We start from the raw sequence: 17,742 nt of genomic DNA, 5'->3' as shown, positions 1-17,742 counted from the left end.
GATCAAACCCTCTGCAATTGCCAGTCGGATCTCGGAAATTCAGGTTCAGCCAAAGGACAGGCGACGGCGACGGCGAGCGGTCTTCAGACGTGTCCCCGGGGGGTACATTCAAAAACCGGCCCAAGCGTCTGAACGGCACGCACTTTTCACAAAGTCCAAAGACGGGGATCCAACGGAGGGAAATGACGTTGAGTTTCTAGTAGCAGACACCTGACGAAGGAAACCGAGGCGCGCGCTGTCTCTTTCTCTCTCTCTCGCAAACACCCGAGTTGCGTGTGAAATGTTTTAAATAATTAAATTAAATAGACACTTATTCAGTTGCAGCTTGCTTAAATTCGGTTGCGGTTCCTCACCCCGCGTGGCGAACTAGGTCGGCTTGGGAGCAAACATCACGTGGACATAAAACACATTCAACCTGAGTGGTGGAACGAAGCAGCATTTTTGAGATGTTTGGATCCAGGGCATTGTTCCTCACGGTGACACGGACGGGGGTAGGAAGATTTTGCAACGTCCAGCAGCTGTAGAAACGTGTCCATCATCCTCTTGGGTTTGGGGATCAAGGAGAATTTTGCTTGTTTGTTTATTTGTTTTTTTTTAAAAAAGAAGAAAGACTCGAGGTAAAAACCAAAAAAGAAAAAAAAGTGGGGTTTTCTTCAATGATAAAATCCTGTACAGTATTTTCTGAAGCACCAATTATGAATTAAAGAGTTTGTAGGGTTGTAGTTTTCCCCTCCCCCCCTTTTTTCGGTTTATAAATACACTATAAGCTGGACTTCCAACGGACATTCCGGATCTGAAAGGCAAAGATGACAATATCATTTGGGGAAACTGAGGCATAGAGGAGGGTTTTAATAGCCCGATACTTTTTAGTTTCCCTGGCACGTGGCAAATACAGATAGCCCTCGACTTACAACATTAAGGAGGCCTGAACATCACGGGGTTCCATTTTACAACCTTCCTTGCTAAGTGAATCCCTGCAGTGGTTAAGTTAGGGACACGCTTGTAAAGTGAATCTGGCTTCCCCATGGACTTTTGTTTGTCAGAAGGCCGCAAAAAAGGCCATCACTGCAACCGTCACAAGTACAAGCCAGTTGCCAAGAGGCCCAATTTTGATCACGCGACCACGGGGACGCTGCAAAGGCGGTGTCAAAAAAAACGGTCCTAAGTCCCTTTTATCAGTGCTGTTGTAACTTTGAAGGGTCTCTAAGTGAACTGTTGTAAGTCGAGGACTACTTATAAACTCCCCTCCCCTGGCAGGGCGGCAACACCACCATCGAACCAGCCATTTCTCAAACGCTTGAGGGATTTTTTTACGTCGGCTGTCACCAGTTCTGTCACTCTTCAGCTGGGTGCCGAAAGTGACAAGCCAGGATGTGTAATTCTTTAAGTCCACCCATCTTAAAAGTTGCCAAGCTTGAGAAAGACTGGAGGATCCACGCTGGCCTTTTTCAACTCTTAGGATTCCCTGAGCGTCCAAGGAAGATCTCCCTAGGGATCCACCTCTTCCCTTACTTACCACTGTTCTGATCTCTCAGTGGATTGAAGCCGCCGTCCCTGTTGCTCCTCTCCAGGGCTTTTGATTTCCGCCAAACGGCCGGAGTTTCTTTGCAAGACGTCGTCGCGCCGTGTTTCCGACAAGCCTCCAAAGGCGGTTTGGGCGTCGTCTCCCAGCTTTTGAGATTCTTGATTTGCAGGGCGGCCGGCTTGGGGAGGGAAGGAGGGGCAGGGCCTTGGTCGCAGTCTTCCGATTTCCTCGCGTGCTTCTTCTTTTTCTTCTTCTTCTTTTTCTTGTGTTTGTGTTTGTGGGTCTCGGCCTCGGAGTTGGAGGGAGACGGGTCGGAATCTTGGCGATGCCTGGTGGAGAGCAAATCCCGGAAAGTCAGGGGAGGGGGGAGGGAAGCGAGGCTGCCGTTTCACACAACAGAGAAGAACAAGAGTTGGGAGGGACCTTGGAGGTCTTCTAGTCCAGCCCGCTGCTCAGGAAGGAAATCCTAGACCAGGGGTAGGCAACCTTGGCTCTTTTATGACTGGTGGACTTCAACTCCCAGAATTCCTGAGCCAGCACGGCTCAGCTTGGAAACTCTCCCTTTCCCCTCAGCATGGCTGGCTCAGGAATTCTGGGAGTTGAAGTCCACGAGTCTTAAAAGAGCCAAGGTTGCCTATCTCTGGCCTACACCTAGGCCCCTTTCTGACTCGTGGACTTCAACTCCCAGAATCCCTGAACCAGCATGGGGGAACTATGGCCCCTTCATGACTCGTGGACTTCAACTCCCAGAATTCCCAAGCCAGCATGGCTCAGCTTGGAAACCTCTGCCTTTCCCCTCAGCGTGGCTGGCTCAGGAATTCTGGGAGTTGAAGTCCACGAGTCATAAAAGAGCCAAGGTTGCCTACCTCTGTCCTATACCATTCCAGACATCTTGATCCAAGCAGTCACTTCCCCTTTAAGGAGCTTAATATTTCCTTTTTTTAATTCCCCCCTCCCCTCAGGCCACGCACCCATATACAGGTGGTCCTCCACTTACGGCTGCAACTGGGCCTAAAATTTCCAAGACAGTTGCTAAGTGAGTTTTGCCCCATTTCTTGCCACGGGCGTTAAGTAAATCACGGCAGTTGTTAAATTAGTCACAGGGCGGTTAAGTCAATCTGGGCTCTCCCCCCTCCCTCCCGGCTGACTTTGCTTGTCAGAAAGTCACAAACGGGGATCACGTGAGTTCCCCTGGGACACTGCAACCGTCATAAAGGTGAGTCGGTTGCCAAGCGTCTGAATTTCGATCACGCGATTGCGGGGATGCGACAGCGGTTATTAAAGGTGGAAAAACGCTCCAAAGTCCCTTTTTTCCAGTGCCGCTGCTAACTTTGAATTGTCCCTAAACAAACAATGGTTGAGGACTATCTGCATGAACATTCATGTACTGAAAGAGATTCCTCCTGCTTCGAAGTGTCCACTGGAGTTGAGGGGCTGGGACAAATTTAAGTCAATTGAAACCCGGGCTTGCCTAGAGCAGAGGCCCCCAACCTTGGGGGCACCAGGGACCGGTGACTTGGAGAGAGGTTTTTCCGCGGACCGGAGGATGCGTGGTTTTGTGTGCTGCCTGCAACCCATAGATGGGGCTTTGCTTGTTTGTGCGGCCCGGTTGCTGGCATGCCACGGCCCGGTGCCGGTCCATGGCCCGGGGGTTGGGGACTTCTGGCCTAGAGAGAATATTACTATAGGAGAAGGACTTACCGTCTGTCCTTGTGGCTTGACTGAAGAGCGGTTTCCTGTGGCTTTGATTCATTCACTGGGTCATTCACTCTACCACCCCATAATGAAGGGGGCGAAGACTGCTCTGCTACCCATTTCGCAGACAAGGAACTGGGGCTAAAAGAAAGGAATAGGCTTACAGGCTGCCCTGGGTGAATCCATACATTTCAACCCTAACTCTGGCATCGTCACACCAGCTCACACCCAGCTCGTGAAGCGATCGTCTGTTGCAGGCCGCCCGGGGGCATGTTTTCGGGAGAACGGGCGGCCGTATGAAATGGGATGGACAAGCGGAGAAATAAATACAGGTCGTCCTCAACTTGGGACCACAATGGAGCCCCAAATTTTTAATTGCTAAGCCAGTTTTGCCCCATTTTACCACCCTTCTTGTCACAGTTCTTAAGTGAACTCCTGGAGCTGTTAAGTGAGTAACCCGGTTGTTAAGTGAATCCCCGTGGACTTCGTTTGTCAGAAGGTCGCAAAAGGGGATCACATAAACCGGGGACTCTGCGACCGTCATAAGTACGAGCCGGCTGCCAAGCGTCCGAATTCTGGGCACGTGACCCTGGGGAGGCTACAAGCCGTAAGTGTGAAAAACGGCCGCAAGTCCCTTTTTCCAGTGCTGTCGTAACTTTGAACGGTCACTAAATGAATAGTAGGCTGAGGACCAACTGTGCCCACTTCCTGGAGGATTCTGATGAAAAATAAGGTATGAATTCAGAGGTAGTAGGTCACAGGGCGTCAGCCAGGCTTTCCAAAGGCAATGAAAAATAATTTTAAAAGAAATCAAGATCCTGAAATCTTTCAGCCACCTTTGGGGATGGAGTGGGGGGGGTGGAAGGGGGGGAAAGAAAGGAAGGGCTGGGGTCATCGGTGACCAACTTCAGAAACCGGGCAGGAGATCACCCCGTTACCTCCAGGCTCCCACCCTCCTCTGCTCACCTGGCATCTTTCTCTTTGTGTTTGTCTTTCAACTTTTTCTTCTTCTTCGACTTCTTCCGCTTCCTTCCCTTTTGTTCGTCGGGAGAACTCTCCGACAAGAGTTTGGGGTGTTTCTTTTCGGGGGTGCAGTCGCTGGCCTCGGGCCTTTTCCTATCCTGGTCGTGGTTCGACCGGCTTTTGTAATAATCGTATTTATCGTAGGGGCTACTGTAAACATGACTCGACTTGTTATAGTCTCTCTCGGAATGCGTCGGCTTCCTCTCCTGGTTATGCCGGGGCAGGTGGGAAGCCGAGTAATAGTAACTGTACGAGCGGCACGCGTCCCACCTCCTCGGCGTCTCCTGGTAGTACCTCTCCCTGCTCCACGACCTCTCTCCTCCTTTCCCGTAACTGGGCCTGCTCCGCTCAGAGTCCGTTTTGCCCCGGCTGCGGGATTGGTAGGGAGGATACTTCCCTAAACTCCTGGCGGGATCGGGACTGCCTGGGAACCTGTAGTAGCTGGTGCCGTGGTATTCCCGTCGGGGCTGGTCCTGCTGCTTCACCCGCTCCCTACTGTAAGCGCACCTCTGCTTGCTGCAGTGTCCTTCGGGCTGGCTCCTCCCACCCGCCCCGTCGGGCTCGGCCTCCTCCTCCTCTTCATCTTCCTCATTTTCGGAACGTTTCCTTTTAGGACGATAATGTTCTTGGTCAGTTTTTTTGTAACTGTGGGCTTTCTCCTTCGGGGAGGATCTCGGGCCCGGCTTTTCGAGGCTTCTTCGGACTGGCTCGTTGCCGTCTGCCGGTTTGCTCTCCGTCTTTGAACACTGGTTCTCGGCAACAATTTTGGGTTGGGGAAGGGGGGAATTCTCGGTACAAGGGGCGTCTTTACTGCTCAGAGGGCTGCCCTGGAATTCAGGACCTGTCTCGGGCGCGTTTAGGGGGGTCTTTAGCTTTTGGGGCCTAGATTCACCGTCCAACCTCATCTGGGGGCTCTGGGTGTCTTTTTCTGGTGGCCCTGCCTGTCCTTCAACAGGCTCAGGACTCGTCTCTGAAGCTGCTTTCTCCTCTTTGGATACACCTGCCCTTTCAGGAAGGACTTGAGCATCCCCTTCTCCAGGGCAGGTGGGGGCTTCTTCTCTTGCTGGGGGACTGTGCTGCTGGTCGTTCTCCAGCGGTCTGTTTTCCGTCTGGGCAATTCTTTCACAAGGGTCTTCCGTGGTTGAAGTGACGTCGGGGTCCAAAAGTATTCCCGGGCTTGGGATACTGTTGGGAAGGGCATCGGGGGCCTTTTCAGAAGCATCCTCGGCCGTTGATTTCTCTGGCTCAGGAGCACTGCTGGTCAGGAAGAGAAAGACGGGTCAAGATGGATGTCAGGCCTGCCGCAACTTAAAACTTCTAAACGGAAACAATCCTTGGCTCCATCGGTTGAGAAAGATATCGTTTTATCAGAATTCAAGTGTACTGCAGTCATTCAAAGCCAGAACAGAGACTCAGGGGCCCAAATCCCTAAAAGTTCTACTTTTCCCTCCCTTAACTGTATCTCATTGCCCACCCCGTGTAACCACTGAGGTCCAGGTAAGATGTTTTCATAACGGTGGGTCCAAGCATAGTCTGGTATGCAGCTCCTTCTTCCAGCTGGGTGACCTTGAGGCAGCATCTTGAGCAGACACAGCATTTACTTTCATTTCCTCAAGCATTCCCCTCACACACACACACAGTTCGTGGCAGTCTGTCACCGCATAGCGGCGAAACGCAAGCAAGCATAAGGTGGCAGCTGACATTGGATTTCAACCCTGAGCATTGCTTAAAAGTGCTTTTAACTTCTAGGGAACTTTTTGAAAATGAAGCTGGCGAGGCCCTCTAGACAACCAACAATATAGATTTCGTGAGGCACATTAACAAGGTTATCTTGTCAAAAGTAGCTTGTTGTGTTTTTTTTTTTTCATTATCACAAGATACAATTCTATCTGGTCCAAAATCTTTTAGCACAAAAGGGCTCAAAGACATGGAGATTCTTTGTCTTCAAAGGCAAACAGATTAAAATGCCGCCTTGTTTCTTATCTCAAATTACTTGCTTCAGCCCCGATTCCCTCAGTTCCTGAGATTAGGCAGGAAGAATTTACCAGCAAAGAAGCAGGACACACACGGTGAAGGAGTTAAGACCGTGACTTGCAAGTCTCAACTCAATGAAGGCGGCCATTCCAATTTAAAGAATTATAAGCAACTTAATAAAAGAGTTTATAAAATCTGCCAAGAGGAGGCATTAGTCTAGAAAATGCACGCTGTCTACTTTTGAAAAGCAGAAAGCGTGCCTTCCAAAGGTGCAGCTCCAACTTTTCCCTTTTAACAAAATCAGGTAAATCATATCATGGTGAAAGCAGTAAACTTTGGTCCAATAAATGGGTCGTAGTTTGCTTTTTAAACTGGAGCGTAGCCATTTTGCTTTTACGAAATCTAAATTCATGTTCCTAAGTGCGAGAAACAGGGAAAATGTAATAAAAACAGAAAGGAAATAGGCTGAGATATGTCATCTGCCTTTTAAAATTCAAAATACAGTTAGAATAAAAGAAGATTGCTCTACCTGGAGTCCCCGGGCAAGGTTTTCGACTGCTTGTATCGGAGGGAATCGGAGACTTCCTCTTCAGGGACGGAGGACAGAGCTTTTGGAGAACCCTGTAAATTCAGAATGGAGGAGGTTAACACAAGGAGAGGACCAAGCAAGCGGATTGAATGGTCTAGATCAGGGGTAGGCAACCATGGCTCTTTTACGACTTGTGGACTTCAACTCCCAGAATTCTTGAGCCAACATGGCTCAGCTTGGAAACCTCTTCCTTTCCCCTCAGTATGGCGGGCTCAGGAATTCTGGGAGTTGAAGTCCACGAGTCATAAAAGAGCCAAGGTGGCCTACCCCTGCTCTAGACTCTAGTACAAAACCCAAGACCCCACTCCTGTGTGCTGGCAAAACCTGCATGTGTGATTTGCTCCCAAGGAGAGTGTAACCTTCAACTGGAAGAAGAACAGGGCCAGGAGTTCCCTCCGGATCTAGAACAGTTCAACCATCACCTAGTTTTGTAGCCTTTTCTAGTTTGTCTTGGAAAAAGGAAGGGATAAACCCTTTGTGTGGGAAGCCAGCATTTAAACGTTGAGTTTTGGCTTTTCCTTTCCAATTCAGGAGCCCCAAACCTTCTCCCAAAGTCAAAGAAGGAAGAGCTAGGAATACAGATAGTCCTCAACTTACAACCATCCGTTTAGTGGCCATCCAAAATTGTAAACACTGGGAAAAGCGATCTGTGGCCATTTTTCACACATACGACGGTCGCAGCACCCCCAGGGTCACGTGATCAGTATTCGGACGCTTGGCAACCGGCTCGTATTTATGACGGTTTGCAGTGTCCTCTGTGTGTGTGTGTGTGTGTGTGTGTGTGACGTGATCCCCTTTTGCGACTGGGTTAGTAATTTAACGGCAGTGCTTCAACTTAACCACTGTGGCCAGAAAGGCTGTTAAAATGGGGCAAAACTCACTTAACGAGTGTCTCGCTCATCAACTGAAATTATGGGGCTCAATTGTGGTCGTTAAGTTGAGGACTACCCGCCTTCCGAGAAACCCACTCACTTTTCCGGGCAAGCCGTTGGTTTTGGGAAAGGGGCGGTCTGCCAACTTCGCCGGCTTCCCTTGGGAGGTGGAATCGTTGCTTATTTGCCCGTTCTGCTTCGGGGCCTCGTTTAGGCTGATGGAGAGCATCACGGAGACGTTCTGGGGCAACTCAGGCTGGGGGCTTTCCTTCTCCGGCTTATGGCAGGACAAGCAGGAGTTCTCCAGCCCGCCCGTGTTTTCCGATAAAATGCCGTTGGGCACTTGGAGGTGGCCGTTCTCCTTCAGCAGGCCTTTGGATTCCTCCTCCGAGTCTTCGGAGGATTCCGCTCCGTAAGGGACCAGGATGCTGGGACTGTGTTTGGCCTTGCCGTTCATGATCAGCTTGGAACCGGATTTGCCCGGGGTGCTCGGTTTGGAGACTTGGTTAGCGGCCGAGGAGACGGTGGAGCTGCTTGAGGTAGACTGCACTGCGGAAGGGTTGGAAATGGTGGAGGAAGGGGCGGGCTTGCTGAGGGTCTCGACGGTGCAGCTGGTGTGAGAGACGCTTTGGCGAGCGGGCAGTTTGTTGTTGTGAATACTGAGGGTGAGTTTTGGCTTCTTGGAGGAATCCGGGGGGCCGGCGGCCGTGGCTGACCGGTTCATGGTCCACTTGGAGATGGACAAGGAAGGGGCCGAAGGAGATTTGACGAGGGAAGCGCTGGTAGAAATGGCCACCGTGCTGCTGGGGGTTTCCTTTAGGGATCCGGTTCCATTCAAATGGTTTGAATTCTGCAATTATACAAAAGGAGGAAGGAAAAAAAAAAGAAACAGAAAATAAGAGATCTATTCCCAGGCATAAGATTATAAGAAACTTCCTTTCTCAAATTAAACTCTGGTTCTGTAAACCAGAGGTCCTCAACCTTTTGGGCACCAGGGACCGTTTCCGTGGAGGGAAGTTTTTCCACGGACCGGAGGGTGTGTGTGGTTTTGTGTGCTGCCTGCATCCTGTGGATGGGTCTTTGCTTGTTTGTGCGGGCCGGCTGCTGGCATGCCGCGGCCCAGTACTGGTCCACGGACCAGGAGTTGGGGACCCCTGCTCTAAACAGCTTGGTGGATGCCTCTTGACTTACCTTCACCATGTGTGGAGGGAGCTGAGGTCCGATAAATCCTGGAGTACTCTGTTTATTACTGAGCACCCGCTGATTGATAACTGGTCGGGGAGAAGACTGTCCCGGCGTGTGAACCGAATGAATGTGTTCGGCACCGTTTTTCAAGTCGTGGGTCCTAAATAAAAAAAAGTCACGCGATGTTAACTTCCCTTTTTGCAAACCACCGCAAGATTCTTTTTCTTAGGGGGGCATCCTTGTTTGTCACTGGGAAAGGGGAGTGACTCTGCCATTTGTGGCACACCAGAGATGGGGCAAAAAATGCAAGGCGGGTCCCGGTGCCAAGGATCGAAAAAAAATCTACCTTTGAGCGCTTGGCCTTACCTGATGTAGAACAGCACATAGGCTTGTTGGTTTAATACAGTCCTGATGTCACTGTTGGAAACGGTGGAATCGTTCATCTGGTACCACTGCCCGTTACTGGCCTAAAAAAAAATAAAAAATGAATTAGAGCAAAAAATTATTGTCTGTAAATCCATCCTCCAACGTGAGGCAAATCAATATCCCAACCTCCACCTCACATTTTAGATGATTAGCTTCCTTAGATATCAAATTATAACATCTATCCTATGTGATTCTATGGTGCCATAGCATGGTGATTTTATCATGGTTTTACCTTAATATTTTATCTCGTTTATTGTATTATCCGCCTACATCCATCCATCCATCCATCCATCATCTTTCTCTCTTGTTACCTATGTATCTACTTACCTACCTACCTAATCTCTCTGTAATCTAACAATCAAGTATATCTATTATCTATCTATCCATCCATCCATCCATCTAGACATGTGTGTGTGTGTATGTATATATCTTAGTGTGTATGTGTGTACTTGGTGATGCTTTATTTAAACATATTTGTTTTTGCATGTAGAATGTGTCTCATTAGTGTTGTATGCATGACCTCTGTTGATGCCATGTGCTAAATAAAATAAATAAACAATTCCAATCTCCTTGCGCCTTCTTTAGTTTGAAGAATGCCGATGGCTCCTACCGAGATAAATACCAAGAGGCATTTTTTAAAAAATAAAACGGGGGGATGGAAAACCAAGCCCGTGCTTCATTTAGAACTATGTCCCACCAGATGTTTCTCTTCTAGGAGGGGGTGCAACTGGTGGTCAGCCAAAATAGATAAACATTCTTCCATGTCACAGATGCTACATGGCTGGTCAGTGTCAATGTTGGATCTGCAAGGAGGCCCAGCCTGGTTTAAAGCCCTCCATCGTTTTTGCAAGAAAATACAGTCATGCCTTCGTAAAGATGCATTACCCTCTCAGACGCTTCCATATATGCTCCGGATGACAATACAGAAAATCAGGAAAGTCAGCTATGTTGTTCGGCTCAATTTTAATTAGAAAAATAAAAGGCTTTTTAAAAAAATAATTAAAAAAAAGCTGGTGGGAGGATAAACGGCGCCCTCTACTGGATTTTAGTGAAATACATAACTATTAAACAACGAAATAATTTTGTTTAGCAGCAGCAGAAAGGAAAGGATTACAGAAAAAAAAGAGACTCGTATAGCCTTAGGTCAGTGATGGCGAACCTTTTAGAGACCGAGTGCCCAAACTGCAACCCAAAACCCACTTATGCATCGTCGGGTGCCGGGTGGGCGTGGCCCATTGGGTGGGCGTGGCCCATTGGGTGGGTGTGGCTGCGGTGGTAACGGCAGACTGGGTGGGACTAAAAAGTTCAACCAATCAATTTCAACTTTTTTCCCCCCACGAGAAGTTGAAATAGACTGATTTAACCTTTTTTTTTTTTTTTGCACATGGCGGCGGAGGCCTAAAGCGAAAAGGTTTTATAAAACCCAGCTGAAGGCCTAGGACTGGGGCGACGGCACGCGTGCCCACAGAGAGGGCTCTGAGTGCCGCCTCTGGCATCCGTGCCATAAGTTCACCACCACTGCCTTAGGTTTTAGAGCAAGCATTTAGTAAAGTCTAAAAGTAAGCGCCAATTTCTGGAGCGCAAGAATTATCTTAAAAGCTATGTTTCTCAATCTTGGCAACTTGAAGAGGTGTGGATTCCCCAGCCAGCAGGCAAGGTTGACAAACACTGCCTTAAACAACTAGACCTGGGTCTTTACATTTTACACTGGTTTTATGTTTACTCCTTCCCATAGCAATGTCCTCACAGTTATGGATGAGTGGAATCAAGTATTCTTCATTAGGTTAACAATTTGGACCGCGTTCTGTTGCCCTCGCCCGTTTCAAATTGTAACTCATCATAATAAAATGGTCACCTGCTCTGAAAAAACTTCTTGAACGTCTGAAAACGGTTAAGATGAGAAAGATAAAAACATGTTTACCTTTATGTAGCAGTAATAATGCCCAGCGTGACAGCTGAAGCCGGTATGGACGAGCACTGCATAAAGTGCATAAATTATTGGTTCTCCATTGGGTTGGGACATATACGGCCGGATATCCAAATATTCAGGATATTTCACTTCCTAATCCAGAGGAGAGAGAGAGAGGCACTTCTGAGTTTGCACCCAGAATCCAATTTAAAACAGAAAGAAAAGCAACCTCATAAAAAATATTAAAACTTTTACGCTCATCTCTACAAAGAACATCAGTTCACACAATTATGTTTGTGAAAATGCCACAAATGAGTGGACACCCCCCTCTCCAGCATCTCACACAGCCCCCTCTTCTAAGCACTAGTTTGTTTAACTCAAACCCCTTTTTTTTATACAATCCTTTATCTGGTTTAATTCTCAGCTGGGCGGGGTGCTTTGCAGGTAGTCCTCGGCTTATGATCAAAACGGAGCCCAGAACTTTAAAGCGCTCCATGGCATTGGACCTGGCTATCTCCGAGACCGCCTTCTGCCACAGATTCCCTCCCATAGACCGGTACGCTCCCACAGAGTGGGTCTCCTCAGGGTGCCGTCGGCCAAGCAATGTCGGCTGGCGACCCCCAGGGGGAGGGCCTTCTCTGTGGGTGCCCCCACCCTCTGGAACGAACTGCCCCCCGAGATCCGGATGATTCCGGATCTCCTTACTTTCCGCCGCACCCTCAAGACATGGCTTTTTCAGCAAGCGGGCCTGGCCTAGGGAGGATTTTAAATCGGGTTTTTTAATCGGGTTTTTTAAGAATAATTTTAACTGCACAACTTTAAATATTGGTTTAATTTGGTTTTATCTGGTGGGGGTTGTAAATATGTCTATGTTTTTAAATATGTTGTGAGCCGCCCTGAGTCCCGTTGGGAGAAGGGCGGGATATAAATCAAAATAAATAAATAAATAAATAAATAAATAAATATTGCTAAGCGAGACAGTTAAGTGAATTTTGCCCCATTTTATGACCTTTGTTAAATGAATCATTGCAATTTTTAAAGCAAGTAACCCAGTTGTTAAGTGAGTCTGGCATCCCCCTTGACGCTGATTGTCAAAGAGTTGCAAAAGGGGGGAATTATGTGACTCCAGGACACTGCGATTGTCGTAAATGTGAGCTAGCTGCCAAGCATCCAAATTTTGACCGCATGAACGTGGAGATGGTGCAGTGGTTGTTCAGTGTGAAAAACGTTCGTAAGTCACTTCAGTGCCGTTGTAACTTCAAACGGTCACTAAATGAACTGTTAAGCTGAGGCCCACCTGTATTTTATTTACACTGCTATAGGGCCGCGTTTACCTTGGTGATTTTGCCGCCGCTGAAATTTGCAAACCGTTTGAGGGACAAGGTGAGGACATTGGAAGCCCGATGTATCGTAAACCGCTTGGATGCAGGAACCATTTTTTTACACCTAAAACATAAAGGAGATTTAAGATTTTTTTCCCCCCACCCCGCACGTTGACCATTTCCAGAAGTTCACCCAACTACTTTCTATTTGGTAATTAGTGCCTGAAAACAGATTTAGATTTTCTTAAAGACATGAAAGAGAAATCAAATCATTCTTCTTTTCCTTCCACTCTTAAGACTCACCCTCTTTTCAATCTCCTCGAAGGATGTCAACGTGCATTTAAGGAGCAAACCCAGGGCAAAACTGATAGTTGCTACATACCATCCCTTGCTAAATAAACTATAGCATAGCAAAACCACTTTGGCATTAAATACAAGGTTCTATAACCATGCCAGACATAGGAGAGCAATCAGTCAATGGATTATAAAAACATATGAATTCTCATTCTTACTTGCTGCACTTATACGCGTTTTCTCCATCCAGCTGTTCAGGCTTGACAAACTGCTCCAGAGCTTTGTTGACACTTTGAGCTGACTGGAAGGGAGAAAAAAACACACACACATGCTGACTGGGGAATTCTGGGAGTTGGAAGTCCACATTTTTAAAAATTGTCAAGGTTGAGAAACACTTGTCTAGGATGCCGGGGCTCAGATTAGATGGGTGTTTTGATCTAGTCCAGTAGGACAGAGGTCCCCAACCTTTTGGGCACCAGGGACCGGTTCCGTGGAGAGAGGTTTTTCCGTGGACCGTAAGGTGTGTGGTTTTGTGTGCTGCCTGCATCTCGTGGATGGGGCTTTGCTTGTGTGTGCGGACCGGTTGCTGGCATGCCACGGCCCAGTACTGGTCCACAGATGGGGGGTTGGGGACCCCTGCAGTAGGGCTTACAAGAATGTCTAGATTTGTTCTTGCGATCTACTGTGAAAAAAATAGCCTCAGGAATAAAGATCCATAGTAAGCTATGCCTTAACTAATGACAAAGTTCTTTGCAATTGTGGTGACACACAGACAACAACACATTTGTATATCCGCCCTTTGTGTCCTGATCAGTGTACACTTAAGGGGCTCATGCCAGTGTGAGTGAACTCAATTAATCTTGCTAGTTTCTGGGCAAGATCTGTTTAATTTGTACATATTTTAATCTTATATTTCATATTTTGAATTTTACGTTACATCGCATGCCTTATTATAATCGTGATGCTTCTGACACAAATAAATAAATACATCTACAAAATAATGCCCTTCACAAATGCATTGCCCTAAGTATACTTAAGAATTTGCAAAAAACAAACAAAGCAGCAAAGAAACCCGAAAATGTACCTTTATTTCCAATGTAATATCCAAATAGGGATCAAATGTATCTGAAACACCTTTGCAGTTCATGCATTTTACTGAAATTTAAAAAAAAAAAAAGGAGCAGGTTTAACATACGATAAAAGTAAAAAAATAAAATAAAATGGAATGTTCTCAGTCAAACTTTTAAATAATTCTCAATGAACTTCAAATAAATATTCAAAGAACGGAGGAGATAGTGAGATATACTTACCTCTAGATCTGAGGTATCCTCCAAATATCTGGTGAATAAAACTGGTGGCCTGGGTGTGTCTGTCCAATCTAAAAAACACAGAGGCAGATCAAGATGAAACTTTTAAAAACACCTATCCCCGAATGAAAACAATCAAGAAAAAAAATATATATGAATGGCCACTTACTTGTTGCTACCATTCACACATGCTTTCTGCATGGCATCAACCGTGTATCTTAGGAATTCGTGGGCATCTTCCTGGTTACCGAAACGGAAATGTTTTGCTATTCCTAGTAAGTAAAGGAGAAGATGCCTCGTTGTATGTCTTGTGATCGTTTTCGTCAGGAAACAAAAACTGACGTCCAGATCAGATCGCTGAGGCTGAACCAACCCCATTTTGATAGTGTTTTGCTCCCATTATATTCATAATGTGGCATTGTTTGGCTCGTTTTTAACAGTTAAGCCGCCTAGAGTCACCTTGTGCTTGAGATGGGCAGCAAATAAATTTATAATAAACAAATAAATAAAACAAAAACCCAGGTGCAGGATAACCTATTAAAGGCAAAGTGCAATTCGTGCTATCTGAAGCAGAACTATATTCTGTAGTAGCTTGGTACCATAGAGTAGCAACCTTGTTGATTCTCAAGATTCTTTTTTCCGCTATGTATTCAAAATGGATTGTGATTAGCACAGTGGTTCTCAACCTTTTTAATGCCGCGACCCCCAACCGGTCGTAAGTCGAGGACTAAACCGGTCGTAAGTCAAGGACTAAACCGGTCGTAAGTCGAGGACTACCCAACCAGTCGTAATTCGAGGACTTTCCCTGCCCGGGACCGCCGCGCATGCGTGGTTCCGCCCCCTGCGCCGGCCGAGGCGTAGCTGGCAAGCGGCAGAGATGGAGCAGGCCGATCACCAGCTGGCCCAGCCCAAGGGAGGTAAGGCACCCGCCGGAAAAGGGGGAAAAAATGGCAGACAGCCTTGCTTGGCGACCCCCGTGAAATGGTCGATCGACCCCAAATGGGGTCGCGACCCATAGGTTGAGAACTGCTGGATTAGCATATATGTGTGCATATGTTTGTGTGTGTGTGTATGTATATTTATAGCATATGTATAGCGGGTGCATGTATGTGTATGGTTATATAGCTATTTCCTTTTGAGAGCGGGCAATAGAGTTTCATTTTTTTTTAACGTGTGCCAATGTATTCACCGAAATAAGTGACAATAACGATTATCATCTTTTTGAGGGAGAGGGAAATTTAAGGAACAGAGATTCACAGTAGCACAAAGCTGTCCCTGGAATTTTTAGTGGCCAAAGCAGATCAAAACGTGCATGCCAACGCTGGGAGACGCTTACGTCTAAGATCATTTATGACAGACATCGGCTTGATGACGGTGCCGGAATTGGAAAGAGCTTGGTTGATGTGACCTTGCATGGTGCACATCATGCAAAATCCTTGTTCGTGACCTGCAGGCAAAGGGGAAAACAAAAAGAGATGTATCCCGTTAGGAAACATGCACACTTGGCAAACAACAATACTTCGGGCAATTTAAAACAAGAAACAAAGGTGGGGGGGAAGGGAGGGGAGGGAAGAAGAGACTGGGGTCATATAAGAGACAACACAATAGGAATGATCACTGACTGATGGAATAAATAGGATCTAAAACAGGGGTCTTCAAACTTGGCTCTTTTATGACTTGTGGATTTCAACTCCCATAATTCCTCAGCCAGCGATCTGAAGGTCTGATGTCCCCACCACCACCTCCACGATCCTGTGATCGCATTTTGGGCACTTGGCAACTGGCCCACCTTTGCAGCATCCCATGATTGTGTGATCACAATTCATATTTGTTGTGTTGTTGTTGCTGGAAATCAGCTTTAATTCTGGTTTCTGCCCATTGGTAGACAATGGATTTGCTGAACGACGGCAGCGTTCGCTAACTGCAGCGATTTCCTTAACGACCGCTGCAGAAAGGGTTGTAAAATCAGGAGCGGTCAGGTGGGCGACCTATTTAGCTACCGGCACAACTTACAACCGTTAATTCTGGGCTGCATTAGAGTCGTAACTGGAGGACTGCCTGTATAGACACACTGGCCTTGCTGTGCCCACCTGTTTGGGGAGAAAAACAGACGCAACTCCCCCCCCCCCGACAAAGAAACCACCCTCTGCAGAAGGTGCGTTCCGGCACAGGCTTTCCTTTTTTAAACAATTAGAAAAAGAAAACCTAAAATATACTCACAGGTTTTGGAGTGTTCGTAGGAGAGCATGTAGTTGGCCAGGGGAGGGGTGTATGTCAGACACTGCAGAGCAGAGTTTAGGAAACAGGTGTTGCCCAGGTTTTGGAGACCAGCTCCGACCCGATGCATCTTTTGCCATTTTAAGCAAATCTTCTCTGCTGGGAAAAGGACTTTCTGGGGGGCCGCAATCCCGTCACCGATCACTGTCAGAAGTTAGAGATCGGGAAATAATTAGCGGAGAAGAAGAAGAAGGAGGAGGAGGAGGAGGAGGAGGAGGAAGAGGAAGAGGAAGAGGAAGAGGAAGAGGAAGAAGAAGAAGAAGAAGAAGAAGAAGAAGAAGAAGAAGAAGAAGAAGAAGAAGAAGAAGAAGAAGAAGAAGAAGAAGAAGAAGAAGAAGAAGAAGAAGAAGAAGAAGAAGAAGAAGAAGAAGAATCGGGGGGGGGGGGCATAATTCAAAAGTCAACCCACAGGGTGGGTCTCCCACACCCCTTTTCTTGGATGAACTAGACCAGGGGTGGGGAACCTTGGCTCTTTTGTGACTGGTGGACTTCAACTCCCGGAATTCCTGAGCCGGCCTGGCTCAGCTTGGAAACCTCTCCCTTTCCCCTCAGCATGGCTGGCTCAGGAATTCTGGGAGTTGAAGTCCACATATCCTACCCCCTTCTAGCACTTATGAGGTGACCTAGTTGAGTAATGAAAAGAACCAAGCTCAGAGAGCGCCAAGGACGCCTCACATCGTCATTTAAAAGGGGTTCCCTGTGTTTTCAAACGACGTTTCATCACTTACCCAGCTCTTTGGCGGAAGGCTTGCATTTATCTGGTCCCGATGTAGTGGAATACAGCGCGGCTCCCGGCACTGGCCCCATCGAGCTCTTGTGTTTTGGAGCCTCTAACGAAGAAGACACAGCGACCCATCCTGCCGAGCCCGAGTCCATGTCACCGGAAGCTGGCGCCACGGAGTTGAAAGGTTGCTTCTCAGAAGCAGAGGCCTTGGAGGACTCGGCCGTCTTGTCAACTATGGTCATGGTTCATCTCTGGGAAAACAAAAGAGACACAGAAAAAGAAAAATCCTGAGCGCGCGACAGAAGAAGCAGAGCGGTCCTTATTCAACTCGCTGCAATCCAGAGGTTCCAGACATCAGAGAAATACTCGAGTCAACGGAGCGGCGAGGAAAGAGGATTCGGTTTGTTCCAATATCTCAGGGGCTGCCCCAAAGAAGAGGGAGTCAAGCTATTCTCCAAGGCGCCTGAAGGCAGGACAAGAAGCAATGGATGGAAACTAATCAAGGTGAGAAGCAACCTAGAACTAAGGAGAAACTTCCTTACAGTTAGAACAATTAACCAGTGGAACAACCTGCCTCCAGAAGCGGTGAATGCTCCAACACTGGAAGTTTTTAAGAAGAG

General features: G+C 47.4%; 1 protein-coding gene across 1 annotated transcript; it reads right to left on the bottom strand.

The window, feature by feature from the left end:
- Positions 1–1,508: 1,508 nt before the first annotated feature.
- On the bottom strand, positions 1,509–17,364 carry USP42 (ubiquitin specific peptidase 42). The gene is made up of 15 exons (XM_015820772.1): positions 17,127–17,364; positions 16,342–16,542; positions 15,458–15,568; positions 14,291–14,393; positions 14,125–14,192; positions 13,899–13,969; positions 13,033–13,115; positions 12,533–12,644; positions 11,211–11,351; positions 9,230–9,330; positions 8,870–9,023; positions 7,779–8,528; positions 6,747–6,838; positions 4,187–5,497; positions 1,509–1,854 (listed from the first exon to the last, which is right to left on the bottom strand). The coding sequence occupies exons 1-15, from the start codon at positions 17,362–17,364 to the stop codon at positions 1,509–1,511; spliced, it is 3,882 nt and encodes a 1,293-aa protein (XP_015676258.1).
- Positions 17,365–17,742: the final 378 nt, after the last annotated feature.

Source organism: Protobothrops mucrosquamatus, unplaced genomic scaffold, assembly GCF_001527695.2.
Source record: "Protobothrops mucrosquamatus isolate PMUCROS unplaced genomic scaffold, P.Mucros_1.0 scaffold1179, whole genome shotgun sequence".
Classification (NCBI taxonomy): domain Eukaryota; kingdom Metazoa; phylum Chordata; class Lepidosauria; order Squamata; family Viperidae; genus Protobothrops; species Protobothrops mucrosquamatus.
Note: the sequence above shows the minus strand (reverse complement) of the source record. Positions and strands in the feature narration are given on the sequence as shown.

What these genes read in the sequence shown, in the direction of transcription:
- USP42 (XM_015820772.1), bottom strand. Translation starts at nt 17,364, where the DNA reads ATGACCATAGTTGACAAGACGGCCGAGTCCTCCAAGGCCTCTGCTTCT. An exon ending in AACGCGTATAAGTGCAGCAA is followed by an intron (nt 12,645 to 13,032) that starts GTAAGAATGAGA and finishes TTTATGTTTTAG; the next exon opens with GTGTAAAAAAATGGTTCCTG. An exon ending in CCAACGGCTTGCCCGGAAAA is followed by an intron (nt 6,839 to 7,778) that starts GTGAGTGGGTTT and finishes CTGAATTTACAG; the next exon opens with GGTTCTCCAAAAGCTCTGTC.